The following is a 27,740-nucleotide window of genomic DNA, read 5'->3' on the forward strand; positions in this document are numbered from 1 at the left end:
ATTCTCAGGACATAATGTGGAATGGATGTGGTGTGCTTAGGACAAGCTTTAAAGCACTTCACTTTACTCCTGTCAGACTTTACTCACTGTACTTTTTCATTGTCTGTGTTCTTAGAAGGAATAAAAAAACATACACAATGGTAAGTGTCCACATCTTCAGGAGAACTTGATTTGCTAAGAACAACAGTCTATAGTGACCATTAATTACAACAACATATAGAATATCTATAAAAAGCTGAAAATATCTAGGTAAAATAATCATCAGGTGAAAGAATGCAGGTATAGATCCCATTTTATACTATAGCATCATTCTGATTTCAGATACCACTCTATTATAAAGCCATTTAATTAATCTTATCTAATAAGAGCTGTTAACACAGCAGAACTATATGTTATTGATCAATAAAGTAAATCCAGCTCTTCACTAGTACAGTGTGGCCTGTCTCGGTACTTTTGGAGAAACTGTACATGTCTGTGGCCTGTTTCGGTATATTTGAAGAGACTGTACATATCTGTGGCCTGTCTTGGTACGTTTGGGGGGACTGTACATGTCTGTAGCTTATCTCGGTATGTTTGGAGAGCCTGGAAATGTATGTGGCCTGTGTCTGAGATCTTGCTGGAACAGGCTTTTGAACTGAGAATAGAGTGGAAGTGAACTAGTATCTCACATCATGGACTGATTTCACATATTTAAAAAATAGCCCATTTTAACTGAACAGAGATGAATAATTAGATATTGTGGAATGCTTATGTTTTTTAATGTCTTTAATTAGAAAAGTTTTTTCTGACACTGTGTGAGCTGTATGGTTTTATTCATGGACATCTTTATAGGGACAAACAGCATACCCTCTAAGAACAGAATGAACAGAATGGCATTCCTCTTCTTTACAGATAAGAGTCACTCTCAGAGTCCACATCCATGGCTCACTTCTCTCGAACTGCAAACAATGCACATGAACAATGAGCCGTGTTAGATTACTTCCGCTTTTGGCTGCATGTGTAATTGCTGTTTTCATGTGAGCCCTGTTTTCTGCAAATATTTGTAAGGGCACTCCATCATCATTTTTTTTTGTCAGAAATGTGGTGACAAACTGAAATAGCATGATGGAAAAAAACAGCTCTCTTTCAGATGAACAAGTCAGAGCACAAAAGATGTAGCTCATTGGAAGATCAGTGTACTGATAATAGCCTGGAAAGAGAACAATCCCCTGTCACAAAACACCCATTAATCTGAGCTCACTCTCTTTTTCTCATTCACTTTTCTTCCTAGTCTCCCTCTGTCAGGCTGGGGCTCCTGTGACTCATTGTTAGAATGCCTCTAGCCTCCTGTGTTTGACACTTGCCCCTTCAGCACTGGATTGGGTTTACCTAAATCAATAAATGATATTAAAAGGCTGAGTGACTTTGTGATGAGGGCCTTCTCCCCAAAGAAAGAGCAGAAATATAAATCATTGCTCTCTGTTCTTGGTCCCTATGTTTATCTGGGCCACCACTCTTCCCTGCTCTAGCAAGACTGTTTTGGCATGATTATTCTTTCTCTCTCCCCTGCAGGAAGTCTTTGTTTTCCTTCATCTGAGCCATATTTCCTGAATGCCCACAAAGGCTGTGTTCCCTGCACTCCTTAAACACAGGGTACATGGGACTGTCCATATGCTTCATGCCTTCTCATGCAGGTCTCAGCTGAGATGTCTAGCCCTGATCCTGTCAGTTGCACTCAGGAGCCTGCCACTGACAAGGCCTGTTCCCATAGCTGATAGGTCTCTACCTGAGACCTGATTTGCGTTATAAAGAGAGGCTCATAAGTGGTTTACTAAACAATGTCACTAATCCTGGCAGGAAAGGTGGTAGCAACAGAACCATTAACAGGGTGTCATCTGTAAATGATATTTTTAAACTTGTCATATAAAATTAGACAGTCCTGTATGGATTAGCTATAGTCGGAATTGCATTGTGAGAGCAGGTAATTGCCTGCTACTTTACAACCTGCATTGAGTTAGGATTTAAAAAATGAAAAGTTAGAATTTGGAGATTATCACTGAAAACTACATACTTATTTATTAATTAAGAAGCTTTTGACCTGCTTTGAAATTGTGCATGTTCTCTACACACCAGTGATGATTTATCACCTTTCCTGTCGTTGAAGTCCAGCTAGATACAAATGAACACCATGAGTGTTAATTCATAATTCATGTTTTTGCTGTTTACTCAAATAAGGCAGAATTATAGCCATTAGTACTTTGGCCATTCTGTATCTGCAAGACCGAATTGCCACACTACAGAGATCCACTTCCACTCCATCATTTTCTATGAGAATTTTCCATAATTAATCAAACTTGAATTATAATGGATGCACCTGTATTTTCACCGAGGATCTCATTAATTGTTTATAACATTATTGCATGCTTTGATAAAGGCTGTTGTTATATGGTGTGTTGGATCTGTGGCTGGTTTATCAGATGGTAATGAGCTGAGGGTTGTGTCATGCTGGGCCAGGTTGTGGAGTGATGTGCTTCCTCTCCCTCATGAAGAACTTTAACAGGGACCCAGTGGGCAGGCTTGGGCTTGAGGCACCACTGACATCTTTATTTTAATTGTTCATGTTCTTAGAATATCACTGTTGGAAAGAACTCTCTGATGTTAGACAAAATGCTTGGGAAGGAATTGTAATGAGTGATGCTTCACACATTTCTGATACAGTGACAACTCATTTGCCTGAAACTCCTGTTCTGTATTGTAGTCACCATGGGTGGGTTTTGTAATGACTGACAGTCACTAATTGGATGGAAAGAGTATTTTTTGTGTCATTTGCTGCCAAATTCTGTAAATGTCATGGAAAATGTATTATAAATATATAGGGTATGCATTAGGATTCATGTTCAGATTTCTCCTGTATAGTGAGCTGTTCTTACCCAGGGGAAAACAAATAGCACAACTGTAAGTATGGTCTCATTACAATATAACAGTTGTCATCTCTTGTCCACCACTTTGGACACCAATAGTTCCAAACATTTCTCACACATTAGAGGTGAAGTTTGCTGTTCTTAGTGGCACTGTTATACAGTAAAGATAAGATATTAGAAAAATTGGTAAGAAAAAAAGCCCTCGTAGATAAAAAAGAATATGCACTCAGATCTGTTCTTCAACTCAATATGCCACGTGTAGGCAGTGTAGGCGGATGCCTTGTAGAAAAGGTGGCAGAGTGTTAAGCCTGTCAGCAGATAGTGGTTAGTAGCTTATCTGCAGGCTTGTATCAGATGTGGACAGAATGCGTGGGCGTGTGGGTGCTCTTGCTGAGAGGCTGAATGTTAATATGGATCTGGAGTTCATTGTGTTCTTTGGCACACAACAAAGTGCTGGTGTGCAAGAGAGTGAAGGCTTACGTGTCTCCACACTGGCTATTTCACACTCATGAATTTCCCAGAATTTGTCTCTGTTTCCCGCTCTCTGTTTCGCACTTTCTATCTCTCTTTCTCTATTTTTTCATTAAGGCTGCAGGAACCAGACAAATGACAGATCGATATGTTTACCTGAGATCTGATAGAGTCACTCAAGCTCAACCAACAAAATAATGTTGCAAAATTGATCTTAAAGCACATAACATATTTGGCTGGTTCAAACCAAATGCAAAGTGTTGTTTGTCTCAAGAAAAAGGCTTTCAGACTTCATTTGATTTAATTAATTCTAAGTGTTTGGCCAAAATAATTGTAAGAGCATAACAGTGCACAACTTGGTCTTATCTTCAAATTTGAATATGCTTCTGATCATTTTGACCAAACATATTTCTAAGAATTTGGCCAAAATCAAGAGTATAACAACATGTAACCTGGTTTTATTTGCAAATTTAATATGCTTCTGGAGCTTCTGGAGGCCACAAAGAAATTAGTCTCCTGTGTACTTTACTCACATTATAGTTATCAATAAAGGGTGGAGAGAGTGAGCGATACAGAAAATTAGATAGTGATTGAGAGAGAGAATGACTGCACAAGGATAGACTATAGGTGGATCACAAAGACAGGATTAGTTCTCTATTAGGCTTCTTAACAGAATGAGAAGAGAAAGGCCAGGAGGAAAAATACATCAATTCAAGTATATATTAAAGTTAGGCAAAATATTTTCAGATTGTATTATAAATGGTTTTATATTTGAATACAGAATGCTCAGTGTGCCATGTCATGTGTTGAGCAGGTGTAAAGGGCACTGAGCTGGAGAGCTTGTATGCTCACTTTCACACTCACAGCTCTAGATTAAACCAACTGCTCCTTAGGTTACTTTAAACTTTGAAAAGTGCTGTGGCAAGGATCTTGACTGAGCACTGCATTCAGTTCAGCTGCCTCTCAAATTTGTGTTCCTTCTAAAAAATTTAGCATGATCACTGAAAAGAAATGCTGGGACTGATAAGAAGCTTCGTGAAAGGTTATATGGTCACATTTACAAGAAGTATTAACATTATGGTTTAAAATATATTTGTAGTACAACTGTTTTCTATTTATTTTGATTAAAATAATTTGTTTTGATTCATGAAATGTTACTTGTGCCGCAATTACTTCGGCATCTTGTGACAAAATATAAGCACAACCATTTTTTGATTCTCATAAGAATCTTAATAAAATCATAATAAAATCACTGTATGTTCCTTTGCATGAAAATGCCCTTGAATTAATGCAGATATTCAACACTTTAGCTTCATATTCACTGTATAATTTTAAATTACTTACAGACTGTACTGTGAATACGGAGCAACCTCTCTGTGCATGTTTACGGTTATTCCTTAGGCCAGGATATATAGGCTCCAGGCCACTCTGAGCTAGTTAGTCTTGTTTAATTTAACGGCCACTCTGAGCTATTTAGTATTTCACTTATTAGTAGACTGACCATTGACTTTCTGTATTAAATAGGCCATATACATGATGTTCTTGTTTACAAGTTAAGCTCTTGCCTGAACTCTGATAAATTGTATCATGTGCAAAAGAAATGAACATTTTCCTCAGCCATGAATTCTTCATAGTGGCTGATCAGTGTGCAGCTTATTGCACTATGAAGTGAATGAGAGAGGTCTGCATTTAAATGCCACATTTCTCCTTTATCTACTTATCTCTGTGGGGTTTATTTATTAGCACATAATGGCAGTATGTGATAAACTTCACTCTCACCACCCACACATTTCTTTAAACCATGTGCTATTTTATAAGATCATCAATCAATAGTTTATTTATTTCTTATATTTAATCAGTAGATTAATCTTTGTTCAGCAATGATGCAATAGTGGTTTCAGTGTAAGATACCGAAGGAAGGATTTAATTTGTGACATCAGTACTGAATTATCCTTTTATTATTCATTATTTTGTAGCAAAGGCTGCTGAGCAAATCTGACTGTGGTCAGAACCTGTGCCTCTTTTAACTGTCCTGCCGCTCTAACAATGTGAAGTTATGGGTTATTGACAGGTAGTGCTTTCAGACCATAATGATGATTACGTCATAAGGATCATTATACATAATACAAGGATGATTTTGTTTTATTCACTAAAACAAGCAGAGAGCAATGATTTGAATTATTTAATACATGAAGCAAATATCACTTGTAGAGAAAACACTAGTATTTTCAAAGTACACTTTAAAAAGTGAAGGGGACAAAATCAACCATTTCAGAAAGTAGTGGGGATGTCTATGTTCAAAAAACTTCATAGCTACAGATATCAGTGGCAGTTAGATATAAAATATAAACACCTTCAATTAATATAGCACATATTGCCTTGTTACATTTTGTGGTATGCACAGCAGTTAAATAATTCCATTTGCCTTTGTGACATATGCCCTGTCTTATGTCTGTCTGTGTTTGGGGGCACACAAAGACTCATTTTCAGACTCATTTCACATGTTTAGGTCAGTGTTTTTCAGTATTTATTCTGTAATGGGGCTGGCTTATTTTCTCCACTGCAGGCGGCTTCTCAGAACCAGTAATGAGACACACAGTGGGGGATGTGGATAGGGTTTTTGTTGTTGTTTCTAGGGGCTTTTCTTATGTTTTCAAAGAGGTCACACTGTATGGATTACATGGGTACCCAAGTGCCAACACAGAAACATGGTACAATCCATTCTGATCAGTCATACATGAGAGCACAAAATACATGCAAATATAAAAAATGTAATACAGGCTTAGAAGTGTATTCAGAAATGTGTGAAGGCATTCCTAGATTGGTAGCTAGCATGAAAAATGAGAGAGCTTTGTAATGAGAGGCAGAGACTGAAATTAGAGAAAATTGGACCAAACACTTTTCTTGTGAACATACTTTGAACTTGGTCTTTGTTTTTAAACAAGAGTAATTTTGTGATTTACAAAATTGTATGTTTCTTTGCGCGAAATAATTATTTTACTATCCTGTGTAAGCTATTGTGTGTATTACATTGTATAAGCTGTTGTATGTGTGTGTGTGTGAGAGGGTGTGTCTGTGTGTATTAGACTGTAAAGTGTTGCGTGTGTTACACTGTGTAAGGTATCGCATGTATTAGACTGTGTCAGGTGTAACACTGTGTAAGGTGTGTGTATTTGACAGATGTGGAACAAATGGCCATGTGGAGCAGAGCACACTGAGTACGAGTCTGAGAGAGAAGCTCTCTGATGAGATTACTACCCTGCCTAGCACCCAGCTGTCTAGCTGACACCTAGTACCTTTGTTGGTCTCTCTCCCTGCAACAATTTATTCAGGACAGCAGCTCAGTTTGAAAAGTTGATTTTTGTCATCTTGATTCACATGTGTGGTGGTTTGTGTGTGCGTGAGCGAGAGAGAGAGAGAGAGCGAGATAGACAAAGACGTAGACAGAGAAAATATATACAACAAATAATAAAAAGCCAATCAGAGGCAGAACAATCTAATGATGAACTAATGTGCTTAGGCTGGGGCTGAGAGGAATGTAGTTGGATTTAAAGACCTGTCTGTTCGCCTTTATCAGCAGCAGCAGGGTTGGAATATGTTAAAGAAGGCACATGGTTTATTGTATCCATAAGAATACCCTTAAATTAAAGCAGATATTCAGCACTTTAGCTTCATATACATTGTATCATTTCAAATTACTTACAGACTGTACTGTGAATATGGGGCAACCCCTCTGTGCATGTTTTACGGTTATTCCTTAGGCCAGGATATATAGGCTCCAGGCCACTCTGAGCTAGTTAGTCTTGTTTAATTTAACGGCCACTCTGAGGTATTTAGTATTTCACCTAGTAGACTTAGTAGACTGACCATTGACTTTCTGTATTAAATAGGCCATATACATGATGTTCTTGTTTACAAGATAAGCTCTCGACTGAACTCTGATAAGTTGTATCATGTGCAAAAGACATGAACATTTTCCTCAGCCATGAATTTTTCATAGTGCTTGATCAGTGTGAAGCTTATAGCACTATGAAGAGAATGAGAGCGGTCTGCATTCAAATGTGACATTTCTCCTTTATCTGCTCATCTCTGCAGGGCTTGTTTATTAGCACACAATGGCAGTATGTGATAAACCTCACTCTCACCACCCACACATTTCTTTAAACCATGTGCTATTTTTATAAGTTCATCAATGAATAGTTTATTTATTTCTTATATTTCATCAATAGATGAATCTTCAGCAATGATGCAATAGTGGTGTCAGTGTAAGCTACTGAAGGAAGGATTTACTTTGTGACATCAGTACTGAATGTTCTCTAATTTTAATAATTTAACAATTTATTTATCTGAATTTATGTATTGTTCATTATTTTGTAGCATCAGATGCTGAGCAAATCTGACTGTGGTCAGAACCTGTGCCTCTCTTAACTCTCCTGCAGCTCTAACCAATGTGAAGTTATGGGCCATCGACAGGCAATGCTTTCAGACCATCATGATGAGGACCGGACTCATCAAGCATGCAGAGTACATGGATTTTCTCAAAAGGTGAGGAACTTGTCTTCTGGTTTCTTGGTGTATGTCTATGTGAATAATATTTTTTAATAAATTATTTACGTGAGCAAATCTGCAAATGTAACTCTTACAGTGGATTATATCCCATGTGATACTGTGAGTGTTTGCGTGTGTGTTAGAGTGTGTTGGTGCTGCAGCTGTCTTGTCCGTCTGGTATGTCTATGAGGGAGTCCTTCCTACATCCTGAAGAAAGCACATCCTGCCCTCTCTTTATCTTTGTGTCTTTTCATCATCTGATGTCTTCATTTGCATAATAGCACACAGAAAGTGCAGGGCATCTTTTACATATTAAAGACAGACTTCTGCATGGTTGGGCTGATAAGTGAAACATTACATGAAAGAAATCTTCATCAAAATATAGCTGCATAATTAAATAGTTTGGAAGCTTCACTGCACCACTGGCACAAAACCTCTGTGTATGCAAACTCATTCTGTGTCTGTCTCTAGGTCATACCACTTCATCTCCCTTTCTTTTGCTCATCTCCTTCTCCCCTCTCTCCTGCTCTATCTATCTATGATTCTTATAGGCTTATAATCATATAATCATGTTTTCATTAATATTAATAATATCCCTGGATAAAAGTGAAAATGTACCAGCAGTAATGTGAATATATCATTATGCAAATTGCCTCTAAATTACATGTCTGTCATTACTGTTAACAAAAACATTTGCATAAATGCATAAACTAAGGTAATGGTGCAGTACTGTTAATGGTATTACCATTCTTTATCTCACTTCAGCCACAGAGTAAACAGTATATACAGTAGAAACAATTTTACATTACTTGAAAGATGGGGAATTGCACCAAGTAATTTTGAGAGGAACAGGAACTTTTCAGAAATTAAGATATTGCCTTATGAGTAAAATAGCAAAAAGTTGTTTTAATACCAGAGAAAATACCTAGTACAGAATTCAAAGTCATCAGCTTACTTTTCTAGAAACTAATTGACAGTTAACATCTATATATGCCATAAATGACGCTTTAGACCTCAATGCTTTTGAAACTCCTGGAAACTTCAGAGGTTGAGTCTATTGATCATGACCCCTTTGGAGAGAGGAACCTACATGACCCTGGTCTTCCACATGTACACACAATTTTAATTATAGTTTATTTACTTACTATATTAACTCTTTCACATAAATTTGTCATTTTGCCTGTTGTCATTATTCTTTCTAAATATTTAAGTTAGCATAATTTTACAATTTGTTTGATTGGTTCTTGTCACTGTAAATGTGTTATATAACAATGGTGTTTTGTCATATGCTTTCTTATCTAATCTTTAATCTTATCTAATGTTTAAGTATGTTCTTATGGACACAGAAACATAAGACAAGATCAGCTGAGTCATTTTAACCATTTTTAACAACTGCTCTCCCTGTCCTGTATGCATTTCACTGTTTGAGGTCCATATCTGCTATTCTGTTCTTGATGTTGGCCCTGTGGACATTAGCTAGACCCCACGTTTTCCCCTCAGTGCACTACAGAGCACAGGCCAGCTATTCTTCCTCAGAAGACTGTAGCAAGAGCCTATTTTTATGTCCTACTTCTGCATAAAGGAGCATAAAAAGAAACCCTCCGTATTAACCAATGCCCATCAGTAAAACATATTCGTTAGTGTGTCATACTTGACTCCAGTCTGCAGTGATTCTCAGTTCACCACTGGCTTATTAAGCATTAGAAGGTATTTTTTTTTTAATCTAAGTGTAAGAGCAATGAACACTATTGTGCAGTTTATCTCAAGTTATTCCCCTAATAAAGGTCCCTGGTCTAGTGACTTAAAGGTGTTCTAGAATGCCTTTATTCAGTATCTTTAAATTGTTTTCTAAAAAATGTCCAGAAGCAGTTTTACATGCCTATTTACAGCTCTATGATTTTAGCCCTAAGTCTAGAATGAAACGAGATTAACAGATCGACTACATCAATCTAATACAAGCTAAATACCTAACTAGCTATGCAAGCTAGTTATTAATGCTAGAGTAGCTAACTAACGTTACCTATTAACTAGCAACTTGTTTTTAGCAACTAACGTTAACTTGTTTTCGATCTCGACAATAACACAAAGTAAATTAAATTTATTCTAGCTAGCTCACTATGAAACTTTCAGTGTAAGATGATCTGGATTCAACTGACAATAAGTGGATAAATTCACATAGTATTGCTATCTAGCAAATAGACTGAGATCATATTATGAACATCAACCATGTCTGTTGCTCCCTTGTCATTTTGTTCTTCAGAATACCTGCCAAACTGTTGAAGTTTCAGCAGTGCCTGGGATAGAATCTGGGTTAGTGTATGCACATTTTCGGGGCATACATTTTTAATCAGTAAAGACTTATTTGTAATAGTCAAGGTGTTATGCAATTGGTTAATTTTCTGACATTGTTTTGCTTATGATTACCATTTGAAGGAGGTGACAATGGTATGCCATTGGTATGCAATGGTATGAACCAAAGGTTCATGGTATGCCAAGGTAAATACTGTTTGAATCTATGGCAACTTTAAGATTTAATTTTGTAAATTTTCTGTCTTGCAGTGTTCCAACATTCCATGGCCTTCCAGAAGAAATACTAAGCAAGCTGGCAGATGTTCTTGAGGAGGTAAACACTCCAGCAAATCATTCAACAAATGGCTGTTAAATTATGATTATGTTTTAACTCATCCTTCAAGCATCTCCAAGTATCCATTAAAATCATTAAAATTCTACTTGCACAAAGTCTGGAAAAGACATTCTAAACTTCCACATGTTGCTTGCACACTCACATATAGTAACGGAATCTATATCATTAGCTGTACTATAGCTATTTCTTTTCATATATAATTTCTCTGTACAAATAATTCTTACCTTAAACTAGTGTGTCAAAAAGTCATAAAATGATCCAAGGATCAGGCAGGAGATGAGATCTAGGAAGCAGGCAGGAGTCAATAAACGTGAAAACACACAGGATTAGGAAAACGCTCGATACACCACACAGGTAAAGCAATACTTTGGGAGCTTATAAGGGGGGGTGGTAATGAGGGGAATTGGACTCAGGTGTGTGCTAGAATTCCAGTGAGTCAGATCGGGGGTGTGTGCGAGGCTGTGCGGGGCTGAGGGTTGTTCTTGGGGTTCGTAACAGTACCCCCCACCTGACGGGCGGCACCGAATGTCTGAAAATGGAGCCCTGGGCCTACCACGGCTCCGAGGGCCCAGACAATCTGGGTGAGCAGCGTAGAAGTCCGCAAGCAATGAGGGGTCCAGGACATCAGCCCTGGGAACCCACGATTGTTCCTCAGCTCCATAGCCCTCCCAGTTGACGAGATACTGAAGGGTCCCGTCACACCTCCGGGAATCCAACAACGCATGGACGGCATTGGCCGGTTCTCCATCGATCTCCACAGGGGCAGGAGGGTTGATGGGGGTCGTGGCTGCAGACACAGGACTGTAGTGCACAGGTTTTAACAGAGACACATGGAAAGTGGGATTCATTCTATACCTAAGGAAGCTGTGGCTTGTAGGATACAGGGTCGATCTGTCAAACCACCTTGAATGGACCAATGTACCAGGGGCTTAGTTTCTTGCTGGGTAGTCCGAGCCTCATGTTGAGAGTCGAAATCCAGACCCTCTGACCAGGATGTAGATGTAGGTTGGGGTTACGGTGACAATTGGCAAATGTTTGCCGGGTGCATAAAGCCCTCTGCAAGAGGACATGGGCAACCTCCCATGTTTGAGATTTCTGTTGAAACCACTGATCTAAAGCCTGTATGTCAGTGGGGGAGTAATCCCACGGGAAGAGGGCTGGTTTATGATCGTAGATACGTTGGAAGGGAGTGAGCTGAGTGGAGAAGTGCGTGAGCGAGTTGTGGGCGTATTCCGTCCCATGGGAGGAATTTGTGCCATTCGGTTTGTAAGGTACAGTACTGGTGGAGGAACCTTCCAACCTCTTGATTTACACGTTCGACCTCCCCATTAGACTGGGGATGGTAACCAGAGGAGAGATTCATAGTTATGGCCAACTTTTTACAAAATTGCCTCCAGACTTGTGATGTAATTTGGGAACCACAATCAGACACCATTTCAGACCAAATATGCGAAATACATAAGTGAACATGGATTATGCTGTTTCCAAGGCTGTACGCAAGTGAGGAAAAGGAATGAGGCGACACATTTTAGAAAACCTGTCCACCACCACCAGCATTATGACCGTGTTTCCATTCAGAGACAGCTAAGTCTGTGATGCAGTCTGTTGCTATGTGGGTCCAGGGGCAATGTGGCACTGGCAGGGGCTGTAACTTTCCAGCAGGGAGAGTGTAATGGGTGCATGACTGGGCTCAGACTACACAAGACATTATGTAATCATGTGTATCGTCAGGAAGGGAGAGCCACCAAAATGCATGGGACAACATGTGCGTGGTGCGAGTGATACCAGGATGTCCGTTACATAAGGTTGTATGAGCCCATTCTAGTAATGTTCCTCTGACGGAAGCTGGAACATATTGTTTTTCTGGGGGGCATTCCTCTGGTCTAGGGTCATTCTTCAGAGCATTCTCCGGGTTGTCTTGGAAGCCCCACTGTATGGGCGCTAGGAAGCAGCTATTAGGCAGGATGGTCTCTGGATTCGGGTTGGTCCCTCCTTTGTCAAAAATGCGTGACAAGGCATCTGTCTTTTGATTCTTGGAACCGGGTCTGTAAGACACAGTGAAGTTAAACCAGGAGAACAACGACCACCTAGCTCGTCTTGGGTTGAGTCGTCGTGCTGACTAAGTACTCTAGGTTTCGATGGTCTGTGTAGACCAAGAAGGGGTGTTCAGCCCCTTCTAACTAGTGTCTCCATTGCTCTGGGGCAAGTTTGACCATGAGAAGTTCCCAGTTTCCTACATCGTAATTCCTCTCGGCAGGTTGTACTTTCCGGCAGTAGAAAGCACAAGGGTACAGTCAAGGTGGGGCACCTTGTCTGTGACAGGACTGCTCCCATCCCTACCATCAGAAGCGCCCACTTCCACAGCGAAGGGAAGAGAAGGGTCGGGCTGACGGAGAATGGGTGCCAAAACAAAGGCCCCTTCAAAGTCAGGAAGACCTGATCCGTGGCTATGGTCCACTGAAGCTGCTGTCTGCCTTGTTTCTTGAGGAGGTCCGAAAGGGGAGCAGCTATGTTGCCAAATCCCTGAATGATCCTTGTGTAGTAGTTGGCAAAACTACAAGTAGTGTAAGCTGATGATTAATATACAGTAGAGAAGACGTTCCTACGTGTGTCCTCTCGTTCTCGATGGGGGTGGACTGTGCAGTAGTCACGGAAGTGACCATTAGCGCCACAATACAGGCACAACCCACTGGCAAATCGTCTGACACGTTCTTGGGGGGTGAAGCGTGAGCAACGCACTTGAATCGGCTCAGGGATTACACTGGTCCACTGTTAGAGTTCTCCAGAACGAAAGCATGGGGGCGAGGTGCGCATTGTAAGGGCTGATGAATCCGTCAAAGGTTATCCACAGTAATAGCGAGTTGGATCAGTTCGGACAGCGTAGTTAACTCCCATTGGCATGTGAGTTCTGTCTGGAGTTCTGGAGCGAGTCCTCAATGAAACATGGTTTTCAATGCAGTTTCGCTCCAGCCACTGCCAGCGGCGACTATACAGAACTCTCGAGCGCAGTCAGCCACCTTGCGTCTCCCTTGATGTATCTCGCATAAAACAGTTCCGGGATCTCTTCCACTCACAGAATGCTCAGAAACAGCCTTGAAAAGATTGTATAATTCTGTCTCTGACTGTAATGCTGGGTCCTGGCTATCCCAGAGGGCAGTTCCCCATGCAGCCGCCTTGCCAGTCAGTTGTGATAAGACAATTTGTACACGGTCCTTTTCCGTGATAAACTGCACGGCATAATGGGAGAAGTACATGGAACACTACATCAGGAAGTTTTTGCATCTACCTGGAGAACCATTAAACCGCTCAGGGACGGCAATGGGAATGCAATGAGCAACCGCAGGAGACGGTGAGGGAGCCACGGCAGTTAGGGTAAGAACCACCTCTGAAAGTCTTTGAACGGTTTCATGTAGCTTGCTCATAGGGACTTCCTGCTGGGCCAGTCTGTTTTGTACCTCTGCTGGATCCATGAAAGGCGAAGTATTTTATAATGTTTGCACACACACAGAAGAGGATCCAATTGCTACAGGTTTTATTTTAGCAAACAAACTAATGTGATGTGTGGAATCAGACAGGAAAGCATGGTTGGGTTGGACCGGGGTCGAAACGGGGTAGCGTCCGGGAGGTGTCCAAGGGTCAGGCAGGAGACGAGGTCGCGAAACCACGCAGGATAAGAAAACGTTCGGTATACCACATAGGTAAAGCAATACTTTGTGACGTGTACACGGGGAAGGGGAGCTTATAAAGGGGGGTGGTAATGAGGGGAATGAGAATCAGTTGTGTGCTAGAATTCCGGTGAGTCAGATCAGGGGTGTGTGCGAGTGGGCGTGGCTGTGCGGGCTGAGGATTGTTCGTGTGGTTCGTAACACAGTCAGACATAAATTAATCATGTCTTTTTGAAAATAAAACTTGTATTTACCAAAAAAAAAAAATTAACATTAAAATGTATTGTTGCTTATGCTAAATTATGCTATATAGTTTAATCTATCTAAAGTCTCCATCTTTTTAATGTAGCAGACAAAGAATGAAACAATTTATCATGCCTATTTCCCTTCCAATTCAATCCTAAATATCCAATAGCAGGATATTCTCTGGGTGTTCTGTTAAATTGCTCAAGAGGTATTTAGAGCTTCATTTGCAGCTTTTATATGTTTTAAATATCTTCATATATAGCTTTTAAATATTGTACTTATATTCAGATTTCGTATGCTTTTTCTTCCATTGTTTCGATATTTGGTTACACTTTATTTTACTATTCCATATAGATTAGCTACGATGGCACAAATTGTTAACAAACTAACGGTTGAAACCCAGGTGATTCTCAACAATGTTAGGGTTAGAGTTAGGTTTAGAATTAGGTTTGGATTGAAGTTAAGGTTAGGCCTGTGGCTAAATTTAGATTTAGATTTCTGTTGCTTTTAATTAATATTCAAGTGAATGTTTGTAAACAAATCTACAAACAAAGCATCTACAGGGGCCCATTTAAATGCTTGCGTGTAAGGATAATAGATGCTAGTATAAACCAGTCCCCAACAGAGGACGCTAGGGCATTGCCCCACCTGATAGAAATTATTTAAAAAATAAAAATAATGACTCCTTATTTTAAGCATGAGTGTGTTAAAATGTTGAGTAGGGATACCTGACGTTATTGATAACAGACTGAGTCAGTGGTGGAGTAGAGACATCTGACGCTATTGATAACAGTCAGTCAGTGGTGGAGTAGAGAAATCTGACGTTTTTGAAAATGAGGAACGCGGTTACACAAAACACTGGATTTCTGGCGCCCCCAAATTCATAAGCTCTCTAAAATTAATTTAAGAGAACTTTGGTGGAGAAACTACACGTTGCTTTATGTATTTTGTTGTAGTTTTTCCATTTATAGTACTAATGAATTAGCTAAGCTAGTGAAACCTAGGTTTGTTAGCTAGCAGTAACTTATTTCGCTGTCTAGATAACAGCTTGTGTAGCTATTTTAGTGGTTCTAGCGAATTGAGCTAGCTAGCGTTTGCGAATTGTTAGCTAGCTGTGTTTTAGTGGTGGTTCTGGCAAACAGTTAAGATGAGCTTGTTTCACAACTGCAGAGTTTAAACATTTAAGCAAGAGCTTTCCTTTTGATACCTATTTTTTATCTAGATTGTATGCCACTGCATTAACGATGTCACCAATAGCTTCCCATCGAATATTTGTAGCAGGCGCCACTTTATAAAATTTATAGTTTAAACAAAATACCAAAGGGAAAATTAGCGGCATTTAAAAAAATTGTTTAAGCAAGTTGAATATATTTATTAGCCAGAGACACAACGTTGTGTATCATAACTGCTGTTCATAACATTCACAGGAAAAATGTGAAAAAACACATTTGTGTAAACACAAATGACTAGGTTTTTTAGTTGGTAGAATGGTCATTTAGTTGGTAGAACAAGGTAATCTTTGAACAAACCTACATCTTAATGGGTGGTACAACACCGTCACTAAGGGATTCTGATAGATTCTGTTCTTCCTGAGATTTTTGGAATATTGTTATTGTGTCCTTCCATAGGCATCAGCCTGGAGGTAATGTTGGCAGAATTTTGGCTTGGGTTGTTCTGGGGCTAGTATTTCGTCTGCACTGTCTGTGCGCAGGTATGTCTGGAGGGCATACGGCACACAGCAGGGGCAGGAGGGCATGATGTGGCCGAAAAAGGGCCCCCCCTTAAGACATCGCGGTCATGGCCCCTAGTCAGAGGGTGAAGGGGCAGCTGAGGTGTGGTTTTTCAGAAAGCATTGGAACTGTTTCTCTCCTCCCTGTGTCCTGTTTCATTTTTACGCAGCCTCACCCCAGTGATGGCCATACCTGTTCAGCACTGAATTAGTTGTAGTGCGTTTGTTTTGAAAATGTCACTTAATATTGTGATTCTGATATTCCAAAACCTTTCAAGTGTAGTCCCTGAACTCGTAGTTTACTGTTTACTGATCCTTTCTTTTGTCCTTTTACTTTCTGCTGTTGCCCCTGTTTGATGTTCAGACACATTATGAGGATGGAGACTATATCATCAGACAGGGAGCAAGGGGGGATACATTCTTCATCATCAGTAAAGGAAAGGTAAGTCCAATTTAGCACAACAGCTGCATTGTATCTAAATGTAAAGGGCTGCTCTCCATTTGACTGCAGTTCTTCAGTGACCTGCCCCTCTCTTTCAGGTGACAGTGACCCGAGAGGACTCTTCCAGCCAGGAGGCGGTGTACCTGCACTCCTTGGGAAAGGGTGACTGGTTTGGAGAGAAAGCCTTGCAAGGGTAAGATTGCCCTCTATTTTCACAATTAAATAAGACGCTATGTGCTTTCAGACTTAATCTTGTGCTGCCTAGTAACTCCATTATGAATATCTCTCTGGAGAAAAAAGCACAATGACTTAAATCTGGTGTATAAGAACTGTAGCGCCATCTAGAGGTGTCCAAGCCACATTTTTTTTTTGGCAGTATACTATCTAACAACTGTGAATTTGGTAGCACCAAGGAAATGACAAGTTAGAAATAAAAATATTTGTATAGTGTTTTGTTATGATTTTTGGATAGTAAGCATATTAAGTGGGAAAGCTGTGTGTTCACTATGTAATAATAAGTGCCTGTTCCACTTTGTTTTATAGTGATATGAAAAAGGTCAGAATAGTGAGCTTTGTGTTAATATTTTAGGATGATCAATAGGCCTGCCTGGAATTGTATAATATATGGGGGGATGACTGAGTTAGCCATTTTTTCTAGGCCTTATGTAGGTACTATAAATTTACTGTGCCAAATAAATGTACCTTATGATGTACCTGTGATTTACACAGATAAGATTAGATAGCAAAAATCCCCAAATGTATACTGGTCCTGTTTTCACTGAAGGCTATATTTAAAAAAAACCAAAAACAAAACAAAACAATACTCTGCATTTCTTCTATGGCTTTTATTAATATTAATAAATGCCATAGGTCATAAAAGGCATTCTGTGACAAACATGTCTACTTATCTTGAGCATTAACTAATATTCTAATAAATTATAATATAAACTAATGTATATGTTTATTTTTATTGTACATGGCTATTTTAATGTATAAGGTTGTTTCTAATAAAAGCTAAGGTAAATGGTTATTTTAAGAATGACCTAATTTGGTTGGAGAGCAGATGTAGTACTTCTGTTCTTTTTTTCAAAAGTGCATTACACAAGCAATTCCTATATTGAATAATAGATATAGATTTATAGGTTGGTTTGATAATGCAGCACTAGTGTAACAACATATATCTGAGTAGACAAATGTAAGAGCGCTCTGGTCTGGTACAGTGTACAGCACTCAGGTCAGAGATTCAGAGGAGTCTCATGAGCACTGACTACACTTGGAGAAATGAAGCTCTTGTTGCCTGGATTAATTGGGCTGTGTGGTAACATTGTGGGTATGTGTACATGCTTGTGATAGTGATTGGAGCAAGGACACTTGTTTGGCACAGACACAGACGCGTATTTGCCACTTCTCAGAGAGCAGGTGTTACTGTTTCAGATGGGCCATGAAGTTCGAGTGTAGGTCTTCACTCAGCAGTGCATGCTCCCCACTTATGGCCTCTTATACAGCCACTTATAGAGCACTCAGCTCATAATGACCCTCAGCACAACTAGCCGAACACTGACACTCTCACGCTTTGGCTTTATAATGTCACTTTAAAGTAGTGACAACATCTTTCTTATCCTGTCCTCTCCTCTCCTCTGTGTTGTCATGTGGAGCAGCTGTGACCTTCTCTTGACGAGTGTTTGTGTATTTGCGTAGTGAGGGATTTAGTGTTGTGTAGTGTAGAATTCTCACCTCTGTCCAAACACAAAGGACTTTGATTGGGTGTGTGTGTACAGCATTTGAATTAACATCTAGTGTTCTTTCTTGTCAGACAGAAGATCAGACAGTGTGTGTGCGCACTACACAGAGTCAGATGGAGTGGGGAGAGAAGTTAGCCATATACGCTAAAGTGGGGCTAAATGTAGGAGTAAATATGTCTGTACTTTAGAGAACAGTGAAGGCCTATACTGAAGGTAGTGTGTGAGTGTGTACTACCTGAGCGGGATGGACTCGGGGTCCTCGGACACAGATTCGTGCGACTGGGGCGACTCCTCCTCGGAATGCAGCGAGGCAGGGGAGGCTCATGATGGCACCCAGAAAGACTCTGAGTAATTTCTGAAATATGTCATTTTTCTATGGAAATTCAGAGCAAATTCTATGGTCACATTTTTATAGTAAAATATATTTTGCAGTTTTAATTTTAAACTGTTCACATAATAATTTGGTATTTAAAAATAATATAAGCATTCTTTTTTTAATGCTAATGATTGTTAACACAACAGAAGTTTTGAATATAGTCTTAGTGTCTGTTTGTGGCCAGTTAGATTTAAATGATCAGATAAAGATTTAAAGATTGTTTTTCCCGTGGTGCTTTATTTTTACCTCTAGTGAAAATATACCTTACATAACATATGGCTGCTCTACCAGCTTTAGCTGTGAACTGATTTATCACTATGTTTGGATTGTGCAGTGCGTAAAAATGAATTTTGCACAAACTCTCATTTTGTGTGATTTGGTTTGGATCCATTACTATGTGTGCCTGTATGATCTATTTTTCCATATATTTTATTGTTTTATACACAGTGAGGACATCAGGACAGCCAATTTCATTGCTGCAGAAACCGTTACCTGCCTAGTTATTGACAGAGAGTGAGTATCAACTATTATTTCAGCCACTACTGTATAATGTTTTACTACTTTGGCACATAAAAGGTACAGTACAGAGATACAGTACCTTTACCTTTACATTCTTTACCTTTACATTCAAGTAATCTTAAATGTTGCATGTCAAGTTGTCTCAGACAAGCTGTGATTAAAATTCTAGTTTTCTGCTGAAAAGAAATGTGTGAAACTACTTGTAAGTGTGACTTGGCCTGATTTTGTATTTGGGCTGTTCATGTGTAATCTGCGTATCTGCGTGGTCGAAGGCGTGCTTCTCTGCTGCGTTCCACAGGTCAATAAATATAACATGTCTAAGATAGCTATGGTGCCGTGTGCGGCTGGGAGCTTTGCAGAGAGAGAGATTCCGGGCTGGGGAGTCCTCTCATTGCACTTTTTATGTGCTGCTCACGGTTTTCTAGGCCTTCACCCGTCAACATCCTACTGAGTGGAACTTCACTGCTAGTATGGTTTTGTTGCTCTCAGGGAGGGGGGCAAGCAACGCACAATGCTAAGCATATCACTTCTTAGAAGATGGCAGAGTATTTAAATATTTATAAGGGTAGGTTAAACTGTGATGCCGGATCTGCTGTTCTAGTTATAAACTGAAACATGTCCAGCATTGCTATTATTACTTCTAAATTACACAATTATATCAGCAAAAACAGCATGTTATGGAATGTTCTTATTATTAAATTTATGCATAGGTGTAGTTTTGGGAGGGGGACAGGGGGGACATGTCCTCTCAATAATTCCTGCTCACACTACTCATATAATGTGTTAGGGTGGGTGCTGTGAGCAGTGTCCCTTCCCAAAGTTGAAATAAAACCTATGCCACCGAATTTATAGCTTTTGGCAGATGCTCTTATTTTAGAGTTACATATTTATTGAGCAATTTGCATATCAATAGAACAGTATGCATGCTTCCTGTGAAATCCTTATGTCCTTGGTGTTGCTGGCCTCTTGCTCTAACAGCTCTATCAGGTGAGCTGTAGGATCATCCAACTCATTACTGAATAGTTTTGGAATGTCTTCTTAATTTTATCAAAGAGCATTTTAGCATTTAGTTTTTCTTGATTCCTTCGCTGTACTGTAGCAAACATACCATTTTACATATTTACATTCCCCTTTCCTTTAAGGTTTGACTTCTCATTAGGTTTATAATAATATTAAACTTGTCTTCATTGCAGCTACAGCAATACATAATATTCAAATGACAGCAGACAGACTTCTTTTTCCTGTGAAAACTGAAAATCACTTGCATTTAAATCATTACAAGTGTTTTGTTTTAGATCTTATAAGCATCTTATTGGAGGCTTGGAGGACGTGTCCAGCAAAGGACCTGAAGATGCAGAGGCCAAAGCAAAGTAAGTCTGTCTTTGATCCATCAACACCAGCTTTTGCTGAGTTCTGCTTTCCAATACCTGTTCAATATCATGTGCATGATAGCATTTATGAGTTTAATTTCACCAGTTCTCTATTGATTTTTATTGTAACCCAGTGTCTTTCTGTGCTAAGTATATACTCCCTCAATCATGTTCATTTATAGAAAGGATTATATAAGAGCGGCTATTGCACTGTTGCTCAGAAAGAGATAGAAGGTCAGCATCCTTACAACTCTCTTGCAGTCAGCAATCAACAACACATTGTTTTCAATGAGGAGAAACATGAGTATATTGAGAGAGTGGGTTTGTGACCTCTTCAGTAGTTTGAGGTGATGTGAAAGTGAACCTTGCTTATCTGAAAGACTGCAAAGGTGTGAGTAATGTGAACCATTAGAAACCTTATCACTTTTCAGTGACACACACATGCACACACACACACGCACACAGATTACTGTTGCCACAGTAAATATGGAGTTGAGGCTTAGAAATGATGCCATGAATAACAGAGAGCAGGTACAGCTAAGAGGCTGAGCTTCTTTCCCTCTTCAAACGTTGCTTCTCTTGGATCAAAGTAGCATTAGATACTTTTCCGCTTTGTCTCTCTTGCTTCTATCTGCACTGTAAATCCCCTAGCTGATAAAGTAATGAAAACATCTCTGGGGTTTGTGGTCTGTTACACCCCACAGATTTTTCCTTTGTCAGTGTTATGAATACACAGTTTCAGCTGCCAGACAGTGTTTCTTGCACTGTGATCTGGAATGGTGAAACTGTTTTGGACAAATGTGTCACAAAGAAATGGGTCTCAAAGTACTATACTCACTGACAGAGCAAACCCAATCTAATTGGCCTCTGAGGGATGAGCACTATGTCGTGCCTTCTGTGTCTTGTACACACAAATACAACCTATCAGTCAATATAACTGTCTTTAATATTCAGAGTAATATCTTGTGACATTCCACTAGAAAAGCTTTTTCCCACATTGCAGCTGTGATTTTGATCATTAATGAAGGAGAAACCAATGTGTTTTTCAACTTCTGTATATCGTCTGAGAGAGAAAATACTTGCTTCCAGGTGTTTTCAACTTCTAGAGAGCAAATGCTTTTTAAATTGTCCAGGTAAAACAATCCCCATACAGACCTGGCACACAAGCAGGACATGTTCATTCAAACTCCAGTGTGGAATTAACACCTGCTGCGTTTATGAATGTACAGCTGACCACAAATAAACACCAGACCAGTTCATTCAGCACTGGAGATTTTGCTCTGCAAATGATTAACAGGTTTGGGAAACCTAGGATGCAAGTATTTGTCCAGCAAGCATGTGCAGGAATCCTTCCTCTCCTTGTGCTCATGAAAAAAAAATAAGGAAATCATTTTGAAGACCAGTGGAACATTTATCTTGTGAACTACATGGGGCGGCACTGCTAATGTCATTGTTTGTCTGAGAGGGCGATGTAGTAGGCTGCTGATGTGTATTGCAGTCAGAGGCCACAGTTCTCCTATGGCAAGGGGCTCAGCCAGCTGTGGTCCAGCAGAGAGCCCATGGCTTAGGCCACTGGGGAGCACTTTCAGCCCTGCAGTCATTTATAGCAGCCATTAATTCCAGTGTGAGGTCCTGAGAGAGATATCACAACTCCTTTACAGTCCATCAGCCAGAAACGTATACCCAGAGGGATGACATCATACGCCATGATGTCATGGACCCCTTTAGTGATACAGCACTGCATATACACGTCAGATATTTACTGGAGGTCAGTTCTATTATTTTACAGTTACATTTACTACATTTAGCAGTTGCTCTTATCCAGAATTACTAACATATTTATCAGTATGACAGTACATGCACTGCCATATATATATATATATATATATATATATATATATATATATATATATATATATATATATATATATATATATATATATATATATAAAACATATATAAAACAACAAAGAATGGTATGTTGAACAACATTCCAGATGACAGCAAAACATGCTTTTTTATCATCTAAAACTATAAATGTATTTCCATGAAATGCAGTTCATTATGTCAGGCTCCAGGGACTGGGGAGCTCTGAGCCCCTTGTCTATGTTACACTTCTATGAGAGGGAGAATTATTAGTGCTTTGTGAATTGTTCCACACAGAAGTTTCAACACTGATATAGAAAAGTCTTTTTTTGTCTCATTTAAAATAAGTCATGTATGCTTGAGTGGTGTCTCCACCTTGTGGTCAAATATAATTGTACGCCTTTAGTTTGAACAAATACTAGTGACCGGAATATAATCTGGCTCTAAAGCCCATATCTGATTAGGCGTCTTTTAAAAATTTGATCCAGTAGCTCAAAGACTTTGTGCCTCACTAGAGTTAATAATGAACATTCTTCTATCCTCAGTTAGTTTTCACCGGCATGAATGGGAGTCTTCCTGTGTGGACCCCATCTACTGGCCCAACATTTGTCCATAGAAACCTCCCTCTTCCCATGGAGCCTGTCACTACTTTTTGAACAGAGTTCTCTTGAACAGAGACACTGCTTCTCCTTTGTTTTATGTCTAATCACTGTGTATCCCTGGGAGTAGACTCATACTGAATCTTCGCAAAGAATTATGTAGGATTTACTTACCTCGAGAAACCTGATTTCCCCAAATTATTGTTGTTGTTTCATGTCAGTTGAGTAATAGTAGGTACATGATCCTGAACATTTCTTTCCTTGTGTATTTTGTTCTGAATTCACTTTGTAAGAAGCCCTGCTTTTGTTTTACTGTGCATGTGCACAGTGTGCTGTGTGCTTCCGCTGTTGCCTATTCCTTCTTATGCTTTAGGCCTCTTTTCCTCATGGCACCTCAAGCCAAGCTTTCTACCATCTGCTGAGGTGAAGAGGACATTTGATATTCATTGTGATGATGGTGTTGTATTATGTGTCTTTTTCCCGCACATGTTGCCCGAGTTGTTTGTGGTGTGTTCTATTTCTGGAGTTCAGGCCATTTTCCAACAGGCTGTCTCTAACCCAGAGAAGCCTTCCTTCTTTATCAGCTAAACCAATTCAATCTGGCTAATAACTGATCTGATTATAGAAAGGATTAAATAATATTCAGAGGACACTTTGGGTTTGTGGGTGTCTGAGAGATTAAGCAAGTGTATGCATGTCTAAGGACCCTTGGCAGTGTGTGTGGAAAATCATAACCTCTGTTTGACACTAGGCAGCTGTATGCCAACCCAAACATGGAGACAAATGTGTTATTACTCACACTTGTGACTACTGTTTTAGAGACCCAATAGGGAGTTTGCAGACTCGTTCCTCCCTGGACTCACAAGGTAAAAAAAGGTTGCTTTTAAGAGTTTATCCAAACCAAAGGAATCACCGCACTAGTACACATTTTCAGATGTGTTCATTATTTGTTTAACAGTGTGAAATGAACAGAAAGTGTCACTGACTGTTCGAGTACCAATCAGTCTAAACAAAGCAAAGGTTGCCAGTCAACAAAGGTTTCCATTAACTCCATAGTGCGAATGCTGAACTATAGCCAGGTCTTCACTTTTAATCCCAGTCGGTCAAATTTGAAAGGCAAACACTGAGTTCAGTTCAGACCTCATTCACAAGGATAGCCGATACAAACTCCACTGTGTTAATATGAAGATTCTCTGCATAATGTTGAAGCTGATGTGCAACAGCAAACTTATAGAGTGGGAATGATATTTTTAAAGCACTCAGACCAATGTATAAAAAAAGTATTGACTTTAAGTCACGCAAGTGGGTCCTCTTCCTAAAAATACACATAGAGTTTGTAGTGCATGGGACATTAGTAAGCACAACACTGTAAACTCAGCTCAGTGGAATAAAAAAGAATTAGAGTTCACTCTTTACCAGACAATACCAAAGTAACCATAGGGCCCAGGTGGACAGGAGAAGAACTGAGTTTGGATTATGGTCTTGCAGGATAAAGAGAGGGGAGCTGTTCCTTTCTCTCTTTCCAGCTTCCTTCCCTTTAGGCTACACTTTTCTAAAAGCTTTCCATTTCTTCATTTACTGTTATGCAGGTATGAGGCAGAGAATGCTTTTTTCTTCAGCCTACACCTGTCAGACTTCAACATCATAGACACACTCGGAGTTGGAGGATTTGGGCGTGTTGAGTTGGTATATATTAGAATATGGTCTTCCTTAATTTATTAAACATAATGTATTAAAAAATGTATTAATTGGCAGAACAATATTGAACAGGAGGACGTATTTGTGTACTTGCAAGTATTGGGCAGGTGGTGAAAACTGTATGATGCTCAGGTCTTTGAGCCTCCTTACAGAGCCTGCAGTTGTTTTGCTAAAGGCTAGCCTGTTTCAAGTGAGAAATTAAAATACCTTTGTAGGATTTGTTACTGTTGTTTCCAAAGAATATTGAATGCGTTTCATCTACTTGGGTCTTCTTTCTCTTATTTCTAATCCCAGGTGCAGCTGAAGAGTGATGAATATAAGACTTTTGCCATGAAGATTCTGAAGAAGCGCCACATCGTAGACACCAGACAGCAGGAGCACATCCGCTCTGAAAAGCTTATCATGCAGGAAGCTCACTCTGACTTCATAGTTAGGTACTCTCAGAGGCACCAGTGGATCAATACTAACAGACACCACACACCTCTTAACATTTCATCATCATGGCATGTTAAGTCAGATATTCTTTCATGTGTAAATTATAGTTTATACATTCAAAGCTGAAATAAACACACACAACTGGCTTGAAACATCCAAAACTTAGGTTTTTTTGGCTACACACCAAAGACTCTGGTCTTCAATCGCTGTAATGCAGTGTGCAGTAACTGCAGTAACAGCTGGTTACTTTATTACTGTTTTAAAGATTTCTTTTACTCGTTTGACTACTTTCTGATGGGATATTTTTTGTATGTCAGTAGTATAAGCTTTTAAAAACACTCTGCAGACTCTACAGGACATTTAAAGACAGTAAATATCTGTACATGCTGATGGAAGCATGTCTGGGAGGAGAGCTGTGGACCATCCTCAGAGACAGGTCAGCACACTCAGTCGCACTCCCTCCATAGCCCTGTGTACACTTTTTTTTTTCTTCATCCCCTTCACTCACCACAACCACTGTTCCAGTAACCATGACTGGATTTTGTCTTTATAGTGCTTTTGGATTCTGGCCTGTTACAGGGGTTCATTTGATGATTCCACCACTCGATTCTACACCGCGTGTGTGGTGGAGGCTTTCGCCTACCTACATTCCAAAGGCATCATTTATAGAGACCTCAAACCAGAGAACCTGATACTGGACCACAGGGGATACGCCAAATTGGTAAACAGTTCTGGACTTATTCATTTAATATAATAATGTCCTCCTGCACATGTTTTATATAAATGGGTTATAAATGCTGAAAAATGGCTTATCTGAGTAATATATATACAGCAAATAATTAAAATGTGTACAGGTGGACTTTGGCTTTGCTAAGAAGATTGGCTTCGGTAAGAAGACATGGACGTTCTGTGGCACACCAGAGTATGTAGCCCCGGAGATCATTCTTAACAAAGGTCATGATATCTCAGCAGACTACTGGTCCCTGGGCATCCTCATGTATGAACTACTGACTGGAAGGTGAGAGAAAACATTTAATGGACACTAAATAAATAACATTTCATTGAACTTTTATGCAGCAGTAAAAAAAAAAAAGATTCAATCCACCAATATTGTTTAATATCTAAAATATCAAATCTCTACTCCTCTAATATGTTTATTATCTCAAATCAAATCTATAATTCTCCAGTACATTTCATATCTAAAATCAAATGTCTAACCCGCCAATACATTTAATATCTAAAATCAAATGTCTAACCCTCCAATACATTTAATATCAAAAATAAAACGTCTAACCCTCCAATACATTTAATATCATAAATAAAATTTCGAATCCTCCAATACATTTCATATCTAAAATTAATATCTAATCCTCCAATGCATTTCAGTCCTCCTTTTTCAGGTCCTGACCCCATGAAGACTTACATCATCATCCTAAGAGGCAGTGACATGAAACATTTTTTAAAATAAAAGCTTTAATCCTCCAATATTGTTTAATATCTATAATATCAAATCTCCTCCAATATGTTTAATATCTCAAATCAAATCTATAATTCTCCAATACATTTAATATCTAAAATAAAATCTCTAATCCTTCAGTACATTTTATATATAAAATCAAATTTGCAGTCCTCCAATATGTATAAAATGTCTAAAATCAAATAACTAATCCTCCAATACATTTAGTATCAGAAATCAAATCTCTAACCCTCCAGTACATTTCATATCTAAAATCAAATGTCTAACCCTCCAATACATTTAATATCAAAAATAAAATGTCTAACCCTCCAATACATTTAATATCATAAATAAAATTTCAAATCCTCCAATACATTTCATATCTAAAATTAATATCTAATCCTCCAATGTCTTTCAGTCCTCCTTTTTCAGGTCCTGACCCCATGAAGACTTACAACATCATCCTAAGAGGCATTGACATGATTGAATTTCCAAAGAAAATTACCAAAAATGCTGCAAATCTAATTAAAAAACTATGCAGGTATGTTAAATTGAACATGCTAATTCAACAGTTCAACAGTTCAACAGCTCTTACTGACAGGTTCTTTTACTTTTCCAGGGACACTCCTTCTGAAAGACTGGGAAACTTAAAAAATGGTGTTAAGGATATTCAAAAGCACAAGTAAGTACGCAAATAAAAGGACTGAGTTGGTATGACTGTGTGACTAACAGAGTAACATCTGAATTGGACAGCACTGCAAATGGTAAAGCTCTTACAGTGCTCCTACACTGCACTCCTACACTATGCTCCTAAAGAGCTCTCCTGTAGTGTTCTCACACTGCTCTCATACTCATTGCTCCCACACTGCACTCCTACATTGTGTTCTTATGGTGCTCCTACACTGCACTCTTACACTGTGCACCTACTGTACTGCTACACTTTGCTTCTACACTGCGCTCATACTCACTGCTCAAACACTGCAGTGCTCCTACACTGTGCTCCGGCAGAGCTCTTACACTGTACTCCTACAATG

At 39.2% G+C, this 27,740-nt stretch overlaps 1 protein-coding gene across 2 annotated transcripts in view; it reads left to right on the forward strand.

Moving 5' to 3' along the window:
- prkg1a (protein kinase cGMP-dependent 1a) overlaps positions 1-27,740 on the forward strand; it is a 53,480-nt gene that overhangs the window by 21,657 nt on the left and 4,083 nt on the right. For both annotated transcript variants that reach the window (XM_027017040.2, XM_027016966.2), the window contains exons 4-16: positions 7,811-7,916; positions 10,479-10,542; positions 16,568-16,645; positions 16,744-16,838; positions 19,211-19,276; positions 20,578-20,652; positions 24,707-24,803; positions 25,110-25,249; positions 25,597-25,686; positions 25,830-25,971; positions 26,105-26,268; positions 27,125-27,247; positions 27,326-27,388. In XM_027017040.2, coding sequence (XP_026872841.1) covers positions 7,811-7,916; positions 10,479-10,542; positions 16,568-16,645; positions 16,744-16,838; positions 19,211-19,276; positions 20,578-20,652; positions 24,707-24,803; positions 25,110-25,249; positions 25,597-25,686; positions 25,830-25,971; positions 26,105-26,268; positions 27,125-27,247; positions 27,326-27,388 — 1,303 coding nt within the window. The remainder of the gene's footprint in view (positions 1-7,810; positions 7,917-10,478; positions 10,543-16,567; positions 16,646-16,743; positions 16,839-19,210; positions 19,277-20,577; positions 20,653-24,706; positions 24,804-25,109; positions 25,250-25,596; positions 25,687-25,829; positions 25,972-26,104; positions 26,269-27,124; positions 27,248-27,325; positions 27,389-27,740) is intronic.

Source organism: Electrophorus electricus, chromosome 11, assembly GCF_013358815.1.
Source record: "Electrophorus electricus isolate fEleEle1 chromosome 11, fEleEle1.pri, whole genome shotgun sequence".
In the NCBI taxonomy this organism is placed as follows: domain Eukaryota; kingdom Metazoa; phylum Chordata; class Actinopteri; order Gymnotiformes; family Gymnotidae; genus Electrophorus; species Electrophorus electricus.